General features: G+C 45.0%; 1 protein-coding gene across 4 annotated transcripts in view; it reads left to right on the forward strand.

Annotated features, from left to right (window-relative positions):
- Nucleotides 1-16,847, forward strand: part of LOC143766243 (uncharacterized) — an 80,479-nt gene that overhangs the window by 49,851 nt on the left and 13,781 nt on the right. For 2 of the 4 annotated variants that reach the window (XM_077253765.1, XM_077253764.1), the window contains 2 exons: nt 8,120-8,527; nt 15,340-15,741. In XM_077253765.1, coding sequence (XP_077109880.1) covers nt 8,120-8,527; nt 15,340-15,741 — 810 coding nt within the window. The other 2 variants (XM_077253766.1, XM_077253763.1) reach the window with 2 other exon arrangements.

Genomic DNA, 16,847 nt, shown 5'->3' on the forward strand with positions numbered 1-16,847 from the left:
TTCCTTGCCTGCTCTCAATTTATTCAGTGCTCTTCAGATTCCTTGTGACTACCTTGCTCCCAGTCTCTCCAAGACAAGCTAAGTTTTTGTTTGTTTATTTTTTGATTATCAGCATTCATCATGTTTCTTGTCCAGCTTGCTAAAATGTGATTTCCTCGCTTGCTGGTTGCTCTAGGGGACTGAGTTTCTCCCCCCACACCGTTAGTTGGTGTGGGGGTTCTTGAAATCTCAGTGTGGATATTTTGTAAGGGTTTTTTACTGACCGCACAGAACCCTTTTCTATTTTCTGCTATCTAGTATTAGTGGGCCTCATTTGCTGAATCTGCTTTCACCCCTGTGTATGTGCCTTCCTCTTACCTCACCGTTATTATTTGTTGGGGGCTTCTATATCTTTGGGGATTATTTCTCTGGAGGCAAGTGAGGTCTTTCTTTCTTTCTCTCTAGGGGTAGTTAGTTCCTCAGGCTGGCTCGAGACGTCTAGGATTTTAGTCACGTTCACCGGCTACCTCTAGTGTATTGGATAGGTTCAGATTTGCGGTCAGTCCAGTTTACCACCTCCCTAGAGCTTGTCCTATGTTTTGTTACTTAGCTGGAGTATTTTGTGATCCTCAACCACTAGGATCATAACAGTAGAGCAGGCCAAAAAGTGTTTAATGCATCGCAGAAGTGGGATAAAAAGACCTGAGTACATTTTTTTTTTTCCTCCCGCTTTTCCTTTGCTGCAGTCTGTTTAGCTTCTTTCATCCCCTTGAACTCTGGGTGGTTTTGAGCTCAGCTGCAGACATGAATGTTCAGACTCTGGCTTCTAGTGTGGATCATCTTGCTGCACGGGTGCAAAGTATTCAGGATTTTGTTATTCATAGCCCTATGTCAGAACCAAAGATACCCATCCCTGAGTTGTTTTCTGGAGATAGATCTAGGTTTCTAAATTTTAAGAATAATTGTAAGTTATTTCTATCTCTGAGACCTCGTTCCTCTGGTGATTCCGCTCAGCAAGTTAAAATTGTTATCTCCTTATTGCGTGGCACCCTCAAGATTGGGCTTTCTCTCTGGCGCCAGGAGATCCTGCATTGCTTAATGTAGATGCATTTTTTCTGGCTCTTGGACTGCTTTATGAGGAGCCTAATCTTGAGAATCAGGCAGAAAAAGCGTTGCTGTCTATCTCTCAAGGTCAGGATGAAGCAGAGGTGTATTGTCAAAAATTTCGGAAATGGTCGGTGCTTACTCAATGGAATGAGTGTGCCCTGGCTGCAAATTTCAGAGAAGGTCTTTCTGAGGCCGTTAAGAATGTTATGGTGGGGTTTCCCACCCCTACAAGTCTGAGTGATTCTATGGCTTTAGCCATTCAGGTTGATCGGCGTTTGCGGGAGCGCAAATCTGCTCATCCTTTGGCGGTATTTTCTGAACAGAGACCTGAGTCTATGCAATGTGACCGAACTCTGACCAGAATTGAGCGACAAAGTCATAGACGTCAAAATTGGTTGTGCTTTTACTGTGGTGATTCTGCTCATGTTATCTCAGCATGCTCTAAACGCTTAAAAAAAATCACTAAACCTGTCACCATTGGTACTATGCAGCCTAAATTTATTTTGTCTGTTACTTTGATTTGTTCTTTGTAGTCCTACCCGGTTATGGCTTTTGTGGATTCGGGTGCTGCCCTGAATCTGATGGATTTGTCGTTTGCCAGGCGCTGTGGTTTTGTCCTGGAGCCTTTGGAATTTCCTATTCCTCTGAGGGGAATTGATGCTACGCCATTGGCTGAGAATAAGCCTCAGTATTGGACGCAAATGACCATGTGCATGACTCCCGTACATCAGGAGGTGATTCGCTTTCTTGTTCTGCATAATTTGCATGATGTTGTCGTTTTGGGTCTGCCATGGCTGCAGGCTCATAATCCAGTTTTAGATTGGAAAGCTATGTCTGTGTCAAGTTGGGGTTGTCAGGGAATTCATGGCGATGCTCCGTTGGTGTCTATTGCTTCTTCCACTCCTTCTGAGGTCCCTGAGTTTTTGTCTGACTACCAGGATGTATTTGATGAGCCCAGGTCCAGTGCCCTGCCCCCTCATAGGGATTGTGACTGTGCTATAAATTTAATTCCTGGTAGTAAATTCCCTAAGGGACGACTTTTTAATCTGTCTATACCAGAGCATGCCGCGATGCGGAGTTATATAAAGGAGTCTTTGGAGAAGGGACATATTCGTCCATCCTCTTCCCCTCTTGGTGCAGGATTTTTTTTTGTGGCCAAGAAGGACGGTTCTTTGAGACCTTGTATAGATTATCGTCTTCTGAATAAAATCAGTCAAATTTCAGTATCCTTTACCACTATTGTCTGATTTGTTTGCTCGGATTAAGGGTGCCAGTTGGTTCACCAAGATAGATCTCCGTGGTGCGTATAACCTTGTGCGCATTAAGCAGGGAGATGAATGGAAAACAGCATTTAATACGCCTGAAGGCCATTTTGAGTACTTGGTGATGCCTTTTGGACTCTCTAATGCTCCTTCTGTGTTTCAGTCCTTCATGCATGACCTCTTCCGAGAATATCTGGATAAATTTATGATTGTTTATCTGGATGACATTTTGGTCTTTTCTGATGATTGGGAGTCCCATGTGAAGCAGGTCAGGATGGTGTTTCAGGTCCTACGTGCTAATGCTTTATTTGTGAAGGGCTCAAAATGCCTCTTCGGAGTACAGAAGGTCTCCTTTTTGGGTTTTATTTTTTCTCCTTCTACTGTGGAGATGGACCCAGTCAAGGTCCAGGCTATTCATGACTGGACTCAGCCCACGTCTGTTAAGAGTCTTCAGAAGTTCTTGGGTTTTGCTAATTTTTACCGTCGTTTCATCGCTAATTTTTCTAGCGTGGTTAAACCTTTGACGGATTTGACCAAGAAGGGTTCTGATGTGACTAATTGGTCTCCTGCGGCCGTGGAGGCCTTTCGGGAGCTGAAGGACCGGTTTTCTTCAGCTCCAGTCTTATGTCAGCCAGATGTGTCTCTCCCCTTCCAGGTCGAGGTTGATGCTTCTGAGATTGGAGCAGGGGCTGTTTTGTCGCAGAGAAGCTCTGATGGCTCTGTGATGAAGCCATGTGCTTTCTTTTCAAGAAAGTTTTCGCCTGCCGAGCGGAATTATGATGTTGGTAATCGGGAGTTGTTGGCTATGAAGTGGGCATTTGAGGAGTGGCGACATTGGCTCGAAGGAGCTAAACATCGTGTGGTGGTCTTGACTGATCACAAAAATCTGATTTACCTTGAATCTGCCAAGCGCCTGAATCCTAGACAGGCTCGTTGGTCGTTGTTTTTCTCCCGTTTCAACTTCGTGGTCTCATACCTGCCTGGTTCGAAGAACGTGAAAGCTGATGCACTTTCTAGGAGTTTTGTGCCTGACTCTCCGGGAGTTTCTGAGCCGGCTGGTATTCTCAGAGAGGGAGTGATTTTGTCTGCCATTTCCCCAGATTTGCGACGAGTGCTGCAGAAATTTCAGGCGGATAGACCTGATCGTTGTCCACCAGAGAGACTGTTTGTCCCGGATAGATGGACCAGCAGAGTTATTTCCGAGGTTCATTCTTCGGTGTTGGCGGGTCATCCTGGGATTTTTGGTACCAGAGATTTGGTGGCTAGGTCCTTCTGGTGGCCTTCCTTGTCGCGGGATGTGCGTTCCTTTGTGCAGTCTTGTGGGATTTGTGCTCGGGCTAAGCCTTGCTGTTCTTGTGCCAGCGGTTTGCTTTTGCCTTTGCCTATTCCGAAAAGGCCTTGGACGCACATTTCCATGGATTTTATTTCGGATCTTCCAGTATCTCCGAAAATGTCTGTCATCTGGGTGGTGTGTGATCGTTTTTCCAAGATGGTCCATTTGGTGCCCTTGCCTAAGTTGCCTTCTTCCTCCGATTTGGTTCCTCTATTTTTTCAGAATGTGGTTCGCTTGCACGGCATTCCTGAAAATATTGTGTCTGATAGAGGATCCCAGTTTGTGTCCAGGTTTTGGCGGACTTTTTGTGCTAAGATGGGCATTGATTTGTCTTTTTCGTCAGCCTTCCATCCTCAGACTAATGGCCAAACCGAGCGAACTAGTCAGACGTTGGAAACTTATTTGAGATGTTTTGTTTCTGCTGATCAGGATGATTGGGTGACTTTTTTGCCATTGGCCGAGTTTGCCCTTAATAATCGGGCTAGTTCTGCTACTTTGGTTTCGCCTTTTTTCTGCAATTCTGGTTTCCATCCTCATTTTTCCTCGGGTCAGGTTGAGTCTTCTGACTGTCCTGGGGTGGATTCTGTGGTGGATAGGTTGCAGCAGATTTGGAACCATGTGGTAGACAATTTGAGGTTGTCACAGGAGAAGGCTCAGCGCTTTGCCAACCGCCGCCGCGGTGTGGGTCCCCGACTTCGTGTTGGGGATTTGGTGTGGCTGTCTTCTCGGTATGTTCCTATGAAGGTCTCCTCTCCTAAATTCAAGCCTCGCTTCATCGGTCCTTATAAGGTCTTGGAAATCCTTAACCCGGTGTCTTTTCGTTTAGATCTCCCAGCATCGTTTGCCATTCATAATGTGTTCCATAGGTCTTTGTTGCGGAGGTATGTGGTACCTGTGGTTCCTTCTGTTGAGCCTCCTGCTCCGGTGCTGGTCGAGGGCGAATTGGAGTACGTGGTGGAGAAGATTTTGGATTCTCGTATCTCAAGACGGAGGCTTCAGTATTTGGTTAAGTGGAAGGGCTATGGTCAGGAGGATAATTCCTGGGTTGTCGCCTCTGATGTTCATGCGGCCGATTTGGTTCGTGCCTTCCACGCGGCTCATCCTGATCTCCCTGGGGGTCTTGATGAGGGTTCGGTGACCCCTCCTCAAGGGGGGGTACTCTTGTGAACTCTATTTTTGGGCTCCCTCTAGTGGTCACAAGCGGTACTGTGTAGTGTTGTCTTTCTGCAGGTTGGCAGCATCAGCTGGTTCGTTATCCTTGGTTGGTTTCCTATTTAGCTCACCTGGATACTCAGTTCCTTGCCTGCTCTCAATGTATTCAGTGCTCTTCAGATTCCTTGTGACTACCTTTCTCCCAGTCTCTCCAAGACAAGCTAAGTTTTTGTTTGTTTATTTTTTGATTATCAGCATTCATCATGTTTCTTGTCCAGCTTGCTAAAATGTGATTTCCTCGCTTGCTGGTTGCTCTAGGGGACTGAGTTTCTCCCCCCACACCGTTAGTTGGTGCGGGGGTTCTTGAAATCTCAGTGTGGATATTTTGTAAGGGTTTTTTACTGACCGCACAGAACCCTTTTCTATTTTCTGCTATCTAGTATTAGTGGGCCTCATTTGCTGAATCTGCTTTCACCCCTGTGTATGTGCCTTCCTCTTACCTCACCGTTATTATTTGTTGGGGGCTTCTATATCTTTGGGGATTATTTCTCTGGAGGCAAGTGAGGTCTTTCTTTCTTTCTCTCTAGGGGTAGTTAGTTCCTCAGGCTGGCTCGAGACGTCTAGGATTTTAGTCACGTTCACCGGCTACCTCTAGTGTGTTGGATAGGTTCAGATTTGCGGTCAGTCCAGTTTACCACCTCCCTAGAGCTTGTCCTATGTTTTGTTACTTAGCTGGAGTATTTTGTGATCCTCAACCACTAGGATCATAACACTCCACATAAAGCTGTGCCATATAGAATGCTGCTGCAATAAAAAAAAAAATGACATACTCACCTCTCTTGCTTGCAGCTCCTCAGCGTCCCGTCTCAGCGTCTCTCCGCACTGACTGTTCAGGCAGAGGGCGGCGAGCACACTAGTACATCATCGCGCCCTCTGACCTGCACAGTCACTGCAAGAGGACGGGAAGACGGAGCGGCGCCCGGCGGGTGGAACGTGGACAGGTAACTATGAGATACTTACCTGCTCCTGGCGTCCCTGGCTCCTTATTCCGGACAGCTGGTCTCCGGGTGCCGCAGCCTCTTCCTCTGTCAGCGGTCACCGTTACAGCTGATTAGAAGAATGAATATGCGGCTCCACCCCTATGGGAGTGGAGTCCATATTCATAACTTTAATGAGCGGTCCCACGTGACCGCTGAACAGGGGACGAGCTGCGGCACCGAAGACAGTGGGACAGGCAGGGGGAGCGCCAGGAGCCCCGGAAGCAGGTGAGTATATGACGGACCTCTCTCCTCCTCACCCGCCGACCCCACCGCCGATCATGACTCGAGTATAAGCCGAGAGGGGCACTTTCAGCCCAAAAATTTGGGCTGAAAATCTTGGCTTATACTCGAGTATATACGGTAAACAACAAAAAAAAGTACACATGTTTGGTATTGCTGCCTCTGGACCAACCTGTACTTAACCTCTTTAGTGAACACCATAAGAAAAATAAATAAATAAAAAATGCTGCAAAAAACTGTGCTTTTTCATTATACTGCCTAACAAAATAAATAGAATAAAGCCTTAAGGTACCTTCACACTCAGCAACTTTGCAACGAGAACGACAACGATCCGTGACGTTGCAGCGTCCTGGATAGTGATCTCGTTGTGTTTGAAACGCAGCATCAATCTGGATCCCGCTGTGCCATCGCTGGTCGGAGCTAGAAGTCCAGAACTTAATTTCGTCGTCAGGTCGGCGTGTATCGTCATGTTTGACATCAAAAGCAACGACGCCAGCAATGAGCATAGGGGGCGTCGCAGCGTCTCCTTCTAGTCAGGTAGGCGTGTTACATTACAAAAGGAGACGCCCTCAGGCGCGACGGCCTGGGAGGGAACTTGCAGCAGGAACAATGGTAGCTGGGCGTCTCCCTGTGAACGCTGATTGGCCACAGCGGGATCACCTGTAGCTGCGTTCCGAAATATAAACTGCGACTCTACTCCTTTGCAATCACTTGTGCGTCCTCCACCACCTACGAGCCTCACGTGAGCATCCTGTTTGGAAATCCAGAACTCTGCATCGTCTTCGTTCTCTATCTCTTTCAGCTTATCAACGGTAAGTAATATCTTTGTGCTGTTTGTTTCATCTGCCATGCAGCAATGCAAATTTATGTGTATTGTAGAGTGATGTATACTACATCTCTGCAGAGATCTGTTTGAGCTTGCAAGTTTGTTAACAAATACGCTTTTGCGCTGACTGGCAGTCATTTTGAGCGTTCGCTTTATGGAAAGGTACAAAAATACGCTTTTGGGCTGGCTGGCAACCATTTTGAGCTTTCGCTTTATGGAAAGGTAAACAAATACGCTTTTGCGCTGGCTGGCAGCCATTTTGAGCTTTCACTATATGGAAAGGTAAACAAATACGTTTTTACGCTGGCTGGCAGCCATTTTGAGCTTTCGCTTTATGGAAAGTGTATTGTAGAGTGATGTATACTACATCTCTGCAGAGATCTGTTTGAGCTTGCAAGTTTGTAAACAAATACACTTTTGCGCTGTAGTATTGTCCGTTAGTGGTCATTACTGGGTAACAAGGATTTGATGATGTGGTGTGTAGCCTTAAGATGTTCACCAACAAAATGGCCACCGCCAAATTTACATTTGCCATCCAGAAAATAGCCACCATTAGAATTAACACTTTTTCTATCCACAAAATGGCTGCTAACAATAGGAAAAAGCACACGGCCCATCCACAAAATGGCTGCTAACAATAGGAAAAAGCACACGGCCCATCCTCAAAATGGCTGCCATCAGATTAAGCACATGGCTCTGGGCCACCATTATACGGTGGTGGCCCCTCACAGGATATATTTTTGTAATACACAACTCAAAACTCTTTTCTTTTTATTCCTTTTGTCTTCTACCCAATTTTCTCTATATAGACTTTCAGAGACTTTTTGTCATGCCCTAGCAGTAGACAACAATCCATTATCTTCTAGGATACCTTTTTTTTTTTTTTTTTTTTTCAAGACAATCTGCCACTCCAGGGGCTGTAAACTGTAAACTCCCCCCTTCTGGCATTCCACACAACTTCATAAGCCTTTTACATTGTTTAACATGACTCTTCCCTTCACGAGCCGTTTAGAGCGTTTGCTTTATGCAAAGGTAAACAAATACACTTTTGCGCTGGCTGGCAGCCATTTTGAGCTTTCGCTTTATGAAATGGTAAACAAATATGCTTTTGCGCTGGCTGGCAGCCATTTTGAGCGTTCACTTTCTTGCTTGCTGTAACCTTACTATTTCTTTCTTTCAGATGTCTGCCAATGGCCAGGAGTTTGTTCGGGCACTCATCGACATGTACCGCTCCCTGCCCTGCTTGTGGAAGATCAAGTCTGCGGATTACAGCAACTTCTACAAGAGGAAAGCTGCATACGAGAAACTGGAGGCCCTCTACAAGCAGCATCATCCCACTGAGACGGTGGATGAAAACATTGTGCGGAAGAAGATCCAGGCTCTCCGCACAGTGTACAAAAAAGAAGTCAACAAGGTCGAAAAGTCCATGAAGTCTGGGGCGGGAACCGACGTCTATGTGCCCAAGTTGTGGTACTATGACCTGCTGGCGTTCACTCGGGACCAGGAAATCCCTCGCCCGTGCCAGACCGTGACAAGCCTTTGTGCGCCATCAGCTGACGAGATCCTGCCCGAGTCTCCTTATGAGCATGTAAGTACCCCCTAGCTTCCCTGCTTGTAGCATGCCGTGTGTCTTGTATGTTTGAGACTGCACGGTCTCCAATTATAATAATTCATGTTTTTCATGTTTAACCCCTTAAGCCCCGAGGGTGGTTTGCACGTTAATGACCGGGCCAATTTTTACAATTCTGACCACTGTCCCTTTATGAGGTTATAACTCTGGAACGCTTCAACGGATCTTGGCGATTCTGACATTGTTTTCTCGTGAGATATTGTACTTCATGTTAGTGGTAAAATTTATTCGATATAACTTGTGTTTATTTGTGAAAAAAAACGGAAATTTGGCAAAAATGTTGAAAATTTCACAATTTTCCAACTGAATTTTTATGCCCTTAAATCAGAGATATGTCATGCAAAATACTTAATAAGTAACATTTCCCACATGTCTACTTTACATCAGCACAATTTTGGAACCAAAATTTTTTTTTTTGTTAGGGAGTTATAAGGGTTAAAAGTTGACCAGCAATTTCTCATTTTTACAACACCATTTTGTTTAGGGACCACATCTCATTTGAAGTCATTTTGAGGGGTCTATATGATAGAAAATACCCAAGTGTGACACCATTCTAAAAACTGCACCCCTCAAGGTGCTCAAAACCACATTCAAGAAGTTTATTAACCCTTCAGGTGTTTCACAGGAATTTTTGGAGTGTTTAAATAAAAATGAACATTTAACTTTTTTTCACACAAAATTTACATCAGCTCCAATTTGTTTTATTTTACCAAGGGTAACAGGAGAAAATGTACCCCAAAAGATGTTGTACAATTTGTCCTGAGTACGCTGATACCCCATATGTGGGGGGGAACCACTGTTTGGGCGCATGGCAGAGCTCGGAAAGGAAGGAGCGCTGTTATGATCCGGTGACCCTGGAGCCGCATGTGACTATCTCTGGAGTAGGTGGTACCCGTACTGACCGCAATCCTGATACTGACACCGCAACTAGAAGTAGCCGTGGGATGTACCTAACATGGCCTAGACACCTCGACACAGCCGGAGGACTAAATACCCCTAAAGATGGAAATGGGAAATCCTATCTTGCCTCAGAGCAGAGCCCCAAAGGATAGGCAGCCCCCCACAAATATTGACTGTGAGTTTAAGAGGAAATACGTACACAGGCAGAAAAGACAGAGTTTAGCAAAAGAGGCACTTCTAGCTAAAATAGAAAAGGATAGGACAGAGTACTAAGCGGTCAGTATTTGAACTCTAGAAAAATCCACAGCAGAATATACTATCTACTACATCTAACTAAAGACATAGGATGTATATCTGCATCTCCAAAGAATCCAGCATGACAGAAAAATCCAAACAAAGTCTAAGCTGGACAAAAACACAATAGATTGCACTGCACATAAAAGCACACTGCATGCGTGCTACAGAGAACAAAAACCAGACACTTATCTTAGCTGAAATGACAGCAGGGCAAGTGGAGCCAGACAGAGATGCAATCCCTCCAAGATACAATGGACAACTGGCAGGGATTGATGGATCCTACACACCTAAATACCTAATAGAGCTGCAATAAGCAGAAACACCTGCCCTAGCTTACAATCCAGAGACCACTGCACTACCACTAACAACCACCGGAGGGAGCCCAAGAGCAGAATTCACAACAGTACCCCCCCTTGAAGAGGGGTCACCGAACCCTCACCAGAGCCCCCAGGCCGATCAGGACGAGCCAGATGAAAGGCACGGACCAAATCAGCAGCATGGACATCAGAGGCAAAAACCCAAGAATTATCCTCCTGGCCGTAACCCTTCCATTTGACAAGGTACTGAAGCTTCCGTCTCGAAAAACGAGAATCCAAAATCTTCTCAACCACATACTCCAACTCCCCATCAACCAACACAGGAGCCGGAGGATCAACAGAGGGAAGAACGGGCGTCACATTTCTGCAATAAAGATCTATGGAAAACATTATGGATGGCAAAAGATGCCGGAAGGGCCAAACGAAAAGAAACCGGATTGATAATCTCAGAAATCCTATAAGGACCAATAAACCGAGGCTTAAACTTAGGGGAAGAAACCTTCATAGGAACATGACGGGAAGACAACCAGACCAAGTCCCGAAGCCGGGAACCAACACACCTGACGATTAGCAAAACGTTGCGCCTCCTCCTGAGACAACACCAAATTGTCCACCACATGAGCCCAAATTTGCTGCAACCTGTCAACCACAGAATCCACACCAGGACAATCAGAAGGCTCAACCTGCCCTGAAGAAAAACGAGGATGAAAACCAAAATTACAAAAGAAGGGCGAAACCAAGGTAGCCGAACTAGCCCGATTATTAAGGGCAAACTCGGCCAATGGCAAGAAAGCCACCCAATCATCCTGATCAGCAGACACGAAGCATCTCAAATAAGTTTCCAAAGTCTGATTAGTTCGCTCGGTTTGGCCATCTGTCTGAGGATGAAATGCGGAAGAAAAAGACAAATCAATGCCCAGCCCAGCACAAAAGGCTCGCCAAAACCTAGAAACAAACTGGGAACCTCTGTCGGACACAATATTCTCCAGAATACCATGCAAACGAACCACATGCTGAAAAAACAATGGAACCAAATCAGAAGAGGAAGGCAACTTAGGCAAAGGCACCAAATGAACCATCTTAGAAAACCGGTCACAAACCACCCAGATAACCGACATCCTCTGGGAAACCGGAAGGTCTGAAATAAAATCCATAGAAATATGCGTCCAAGGCCTCTCAGGGACCAGCAAAGGCAAAAGCAACCCACTAGCGCGGGAACAACAAGGCTTAGCCCGCACACAAGTCCCGCAGGACTGCACAAAAGAATGCACATCCCGCGACAAAGAAGGCCACCAAAAAGACCTACCAACCAAATCTCTGGTACCAAAAATACCAGGATGACCAGCCAACACAGAACAATGAACCTCCGAAATCACTCTACTAGTCCATTTATCAGGAACGAACAGTTTCCCCACTGGACAGCAGTCAGGTTTGTCAGCCTGAAATTCCTGAAGAACCCGTCGCAAATCAGGGGAGATGGCAGAAAGGTTTAGATTATCAAGATAATTCCGGAAGATATCATGCATGAAGGACTGAAAAACAGATGGAGCATTAGAGAGCCCGAAAGGCATCACAAGCTATTCAAAATGGCCCTCGGGCGTATTAAACGCAGTTTTCCATTCGTCACCCTGCTTAATACGAACAAGATTATATGCCCCTCGAAGGTCAATCTTAGTAAACCAACTAGCCCCCTTAATCCTAGCAAACAAATCGGAAAGCAAAGGCAAAGGATATTGAAATCTGACCGTAATCTTATTCAAGAGGCGATAATCAATACAGGGTCTCAAGAAGCCATCCTTGTTGGCAACAAAAAAAAATCCCGCTCCCAATGGTGAAGAAGATGGCCGAATATGCCCTTTCTCCAAAGACTCCTTAATATAACTCCGCATGGCGGTATGTTCAGGCACAGACAGGTTGAAAAGTCGTCCCTTAGGAAACTTACAACCTGGAATCAAGTCAATAGCACTATCACAGTCCCTATGCGGTGGAAGGGAACTGGACTTGGGCTCATCGAACACATCCTGAAAATCAGACAAGAACTCTGGAATATCAGAAGAGGGGGAAGAGGAGATTGACATCAAAGGAACGTCGCCATGAACTCCCTGACAACCTCAACTAGTCACAGACATAGATTTCCAATCCAACACCGGATTATGTACCTGCAACCATGGAAAACCCAGCACAATAGCATCATGCAAATTATGCAACACCAGAAAGCGACAATCCTCCCGATGGGCTGGCGCCATGCACATGGTCACCTGTGTCCAAAACTGGGGTTTATTTTTAGCCAAAGGTGTAGCATCAATGCCCCTTAAAGGAATAGGGTTCTCCAAAGACTGCAAGGGGAAATCGTCTAGCAAATTCAAAGTCCATTAAGTTCAAAGCGGCGCCAGAATCTACAAATGCCATGACAGAAAATGACGACAATGAGCAGATCAATGTCACAGATAACAGAAATTTAGGTTGTACGGTACCAATGGCAACTGAACTAGCGATCCTCTTAGTACGCTTAGGGCAGACCGAAATGACAAGAGAAGCATCACCACAGTAAAAACACAACCCATTCTGACGTCTGAATCCCCGTTGTTCTGCTCCAGACAGAATCCTATCGCACTGCATAGGCTCAGGTGTCTGCTCTGAGGACAACGCCACAGCGCGCACAGCTCTGCGCTCACGCAGGCGCCGATCAATCTGAATGGCCAGAAACATAGAATCACTCAGACCAAGAGGCGTGGGAAACCCCACCATAACATCTTTAACAGATTCAGAAAGACCCTTTCTGAAAATTGCCGCCAAAGCATCCTCATTCCACTTAGTCAGCACAGACCATTTTCTAAATTTCTGACAATACAATTCTGCCGCTTCTTGACCCTGAAACAGGGTCAACAAGGTCTTCTCAGCATGATCCACAGAATTTGGTTCATCATACAATAACCCTAGAGCCTGAAAAAAGGCTTCTACATTAAGCAAGGCAGGATTCCCAGATTCCAGGGAAAATGCCCAATCCTGAGGATCGCCACGCAGCAGGGAAATGACAATTTTAACCTGCTGAATGGGATCACCAGAAGAACGAGGTTTTAGAGCAAAAAACAGTTTACAGTTATTTTTAAAACTTAAATTTAGACCTGTCCCCAAAAAATAAATCAGGAGTAGGAATCCTAGGCTCTAAAACCGGAGTCTGAACAATATAATCGGAAATACCCTGTACCCTAGCAGCCAGTTGGTCTACACGAGAAGCTAATCCCTGAACATCCATGCTAGCACACAGCTCTTCAGTCACCCAGAGGAAAAGAGGGAAGGAAAGACAAAACAGAATACAGAAAAAAAAATGGCTCAGCACTTTTCTTCCCTTCTTCTGAGATGCATTTAACTCATTGCAGGCCAGTTGTACTGTTATGATCCGGTGACCCTGGAGCCGCATGTGACTATTACGGTAAACAACAAAAAAAGTATACATATTTGGTATTGCTGCCTCTGGACCAACCTGTACTTAACCTCTTTAGTGAACACCATAAGAAAAATAAATAAATAAAAAATGCTGCAAAAAAACTGCTTTTTCATTATACTGCCTAACAAAATAAATAGAATAAAGCCTTAAGGTACCTTCACACTCAGCAACTTTGCAACGAGAACGACAACGATCCGTGACGTTGCAGCGTCCTGGATAGAGATCTCGTTGTGTTTGACACGCAGCATCAATCTGGATCCCGCTGTGCCATCGCTGGTCGGAGCTAGAAGTCCAGAACTTTATTTTGTCGTCAGGTCGTTTTGTATCGTCATGTTTGACATCAAAAGCAACGATGCCAGCAATGAGCATAGGGGGCGTCGCAGCGTCTCCTTCTAGTCAGGTAGGCGTGTTACATTACAAAAGGAGACGCCCTCAGCCGCGACGGCCTGGGAGGGAACTTGCAGCAGGAACAATGGTAGCTGGGCGTCTCCCTGTGAACGCTGATTGGCCACAGCGGGATCACCTGTAGCTGCGTTCCGAAATATAAACTGCGACTCTACTCCTTTGCAATCACTTGTGCGTCCTCCGCCACCTACGAGCCTCACGTGAGCATCCTGTTTGGAAATCCAGAACTCTGCATCGTCTTCGTTCTCTATCTCTTTCAGCTTATCAACGGTAAGTAATATCTTTGTGCTGTTTGTTTCATCTGCCATGCAGCAATGCAAATTTGTGTATTGTAGAGTGATGTATACTACATCTCTGCAGAGATCTGTTTGCGCTTGCAAGTTTGTTAACAAATACGCTTTTGCGCTGGCTGGCAGTCATTTTGAGCGTTCGCTTTATGGAAAGGTACAAAAATATGCTTTTGGGCTGGCTGGCAACCATTTTGAGCTTTCGCTTTATGGAATGGTAAACAAATACGTTTTTACGCTGGCTGGCAGCCATTTTGAGCTTTCGCTTTATGGAAAGTGTATTGTAGAGTGATGTATACTACATCTCTGCAGAGATCTGTTTGAGCTTGCAAGTTTGTAAACAAATACACTTTTGCGCTGTAGTATTGTCCGTTAGTGGTCATTACTGGGTAACAAGGATTTGATGATGTGGTGTGTAGCCTTAAGATGTTCACCAACAAAATGGCCACCGCCAAATTTACATTTGCCATCCAGAAAATAGCCACCATTAGAATTAACACTTTTTCTATCCACAAAATGGCTGCTAACAATAGGAAAAAGCACACGGCCCATCCACAAAATGGCTGCTAACAATAGGAAAAAGCACACGGCCCATCCTCAAAATGGCTGCCATCAGATTAAGCACATGGCTCTGGGCCACCATTATACGGTGGTGGCCCCTCACAGGATATATTTTTGTAATACACAACTCAAAACTCTGTTCTTTTTATTCCTTTTGTCTTCTACCCAATTTTCTCTATATAGACTTTCAGAGACTTTTTGTCATGCCCTAGCAGTAGACAACAATCCATTATCTTCTAGGATACCTTTTTTTTTTTTTTTTTTTTTTCAAGACAATCTGCCACTCCAGGGGCTGTAAACTGTAAACTCCCCCCTTCTGGCATTCCACACAACTTCATAAGCCTTTTACATTGTTTAACATGACTCTTCCCTTCACGAGCCGTTTAGAGCGTTTGCTTTATGCAAAGGTAAACAAATACACTTTTGCGCTGGCTGGCAGCCATTTTGAGCTTTCGCTTTATGAAATGGTAAACAAATATGCTTTTGCGCTGGCTGGCAGCCATTTTGAGCGTTCACTTTCTTGCTTGCTGTAACCTTACTATTTCTTTCTTTCAGATGTCTGCCAATGGCCAGGAGTTTGTTCGGGCACTCATCGACATGTACCGCTCCCTGCCCTGCTTGTGGAAGATCAAGTCTGCGGATTACAGCAACCGCTACAAGAGGAAAGCTGCATACGAGAAACTGGAGGCCCTCTACAAGCAGCATCATCCCACTGAGACGGTGGATGAAAACATTGTGCGGAAGAAGATCCAGGCTCTCCGCACAGTGTACAAAAAAGAAGTCAACAAGGTCGAAAAGTCCATGAAGTCTGGGGCGGGAACCTATGTGCCCAAGTTGTGGTACTATGACCTGCTGGCGTTCACTCGGGACCAGGAAATCCCTCGCCCGTGCCAGACCGTGACAAGCCTTTGTGCGCCATCAGCTGAAGAGATCCTGCCTGAATCTCCTGATGAGCATGTAAGTACCCCCTAGCTTCCCTGCTTGTAGCATGCCGTGTGTCTTGTATGTTTGAGACTGCACGGTCTCCAATTATAATAATTCACGTTTTTCATGTTTAACCCCTTAAGCCCCGAGGGTGGTTTGCACGTTAATGACCGGGCCAATTTTTACAATTCTGACCACTGTCCCTTTATGAGGTTATAACTCTGGAACGCTTCAACGGATCTTGGCGATTCTGACATTGTTTTCTCATGAGATATTGTACTTCATGTTAGTGGTAAAATTTATTCGATATAACTTGTGTTTATTTGTGAAAAAAAACGGAAATTTGGCAAAAATGTTGAAAATTTCACAATTTTCCAACTGAATTTTTATGCCCTTAAATCACAGAGATATGTCATGCAAAATACTTAATAAGTAACATTTCCCACATGTTCCTACTTTACATCAGCACAATTTTGGAACCAAAATTTTTTTTTTTGTTAGGGAGTTAAGGCTTAAAAGTTGACCAGCAATTTCTCATTTTTACAACACCATTTTGTTTAGGGACTACATCTCATTTGAAGTCATTTTGAGGGGTCTATATGATAGAAAATACCCAAGTGTGACACCATTCTAAAAACTGCACCCCTCAAGGTGCTCAAAACCACATTCAAGAAGTTTATTAACCCTTCAGGTGTTTCACAGGAATTTTTGGAGTGTTTAAATAAAAATGAACATTTAACTTTTTTTCACACAAAATTTACATCCGCTCCAATTTGTTTTATTTTACCAAGGGTAACAGGAGAAAATGTACCCCAAAAGATGTTGTACAATTTGTCCTGAGTACACCGATACCCCATATGTGGGGGTAAACCACTTTTTGGGCACATGACAGAGCTCGGATGCGAAGGAGCGCCATTTGACTTTTCAATGCAAAATTAACTGGAATTGAGATGGGACACCATGTCGCGTTTGGAGAGCCCCTGATGTGCCTAAACATTAAAACCCCCCACAAGTGACACAATTTTGGAAAGTAGACCCCCTAAGGAACTTATCTTGATGTGTTTTGAGAGCTTTGAACCCCCAAGTGTTTCACTACAGTTTATAACGCAGAGCCGTGAAAATAAAAATTCTTTTTTTTT

This window comes from Ranitomeya variabilis, chromosome 4 (assembly GCF_051348905.1).
Source record: "Ranitomeya variabilis isolate aRanVar5 chromosome 4, aRanVar5.hap1, whole genome shotgun sequence".
Taxonomy (NCBI): Eukaryota; Metazoa; Chordata; class Amphibia; order Anura; family Dendrobatidae; genus Ranitomeya; species Ranitomeya variabilis.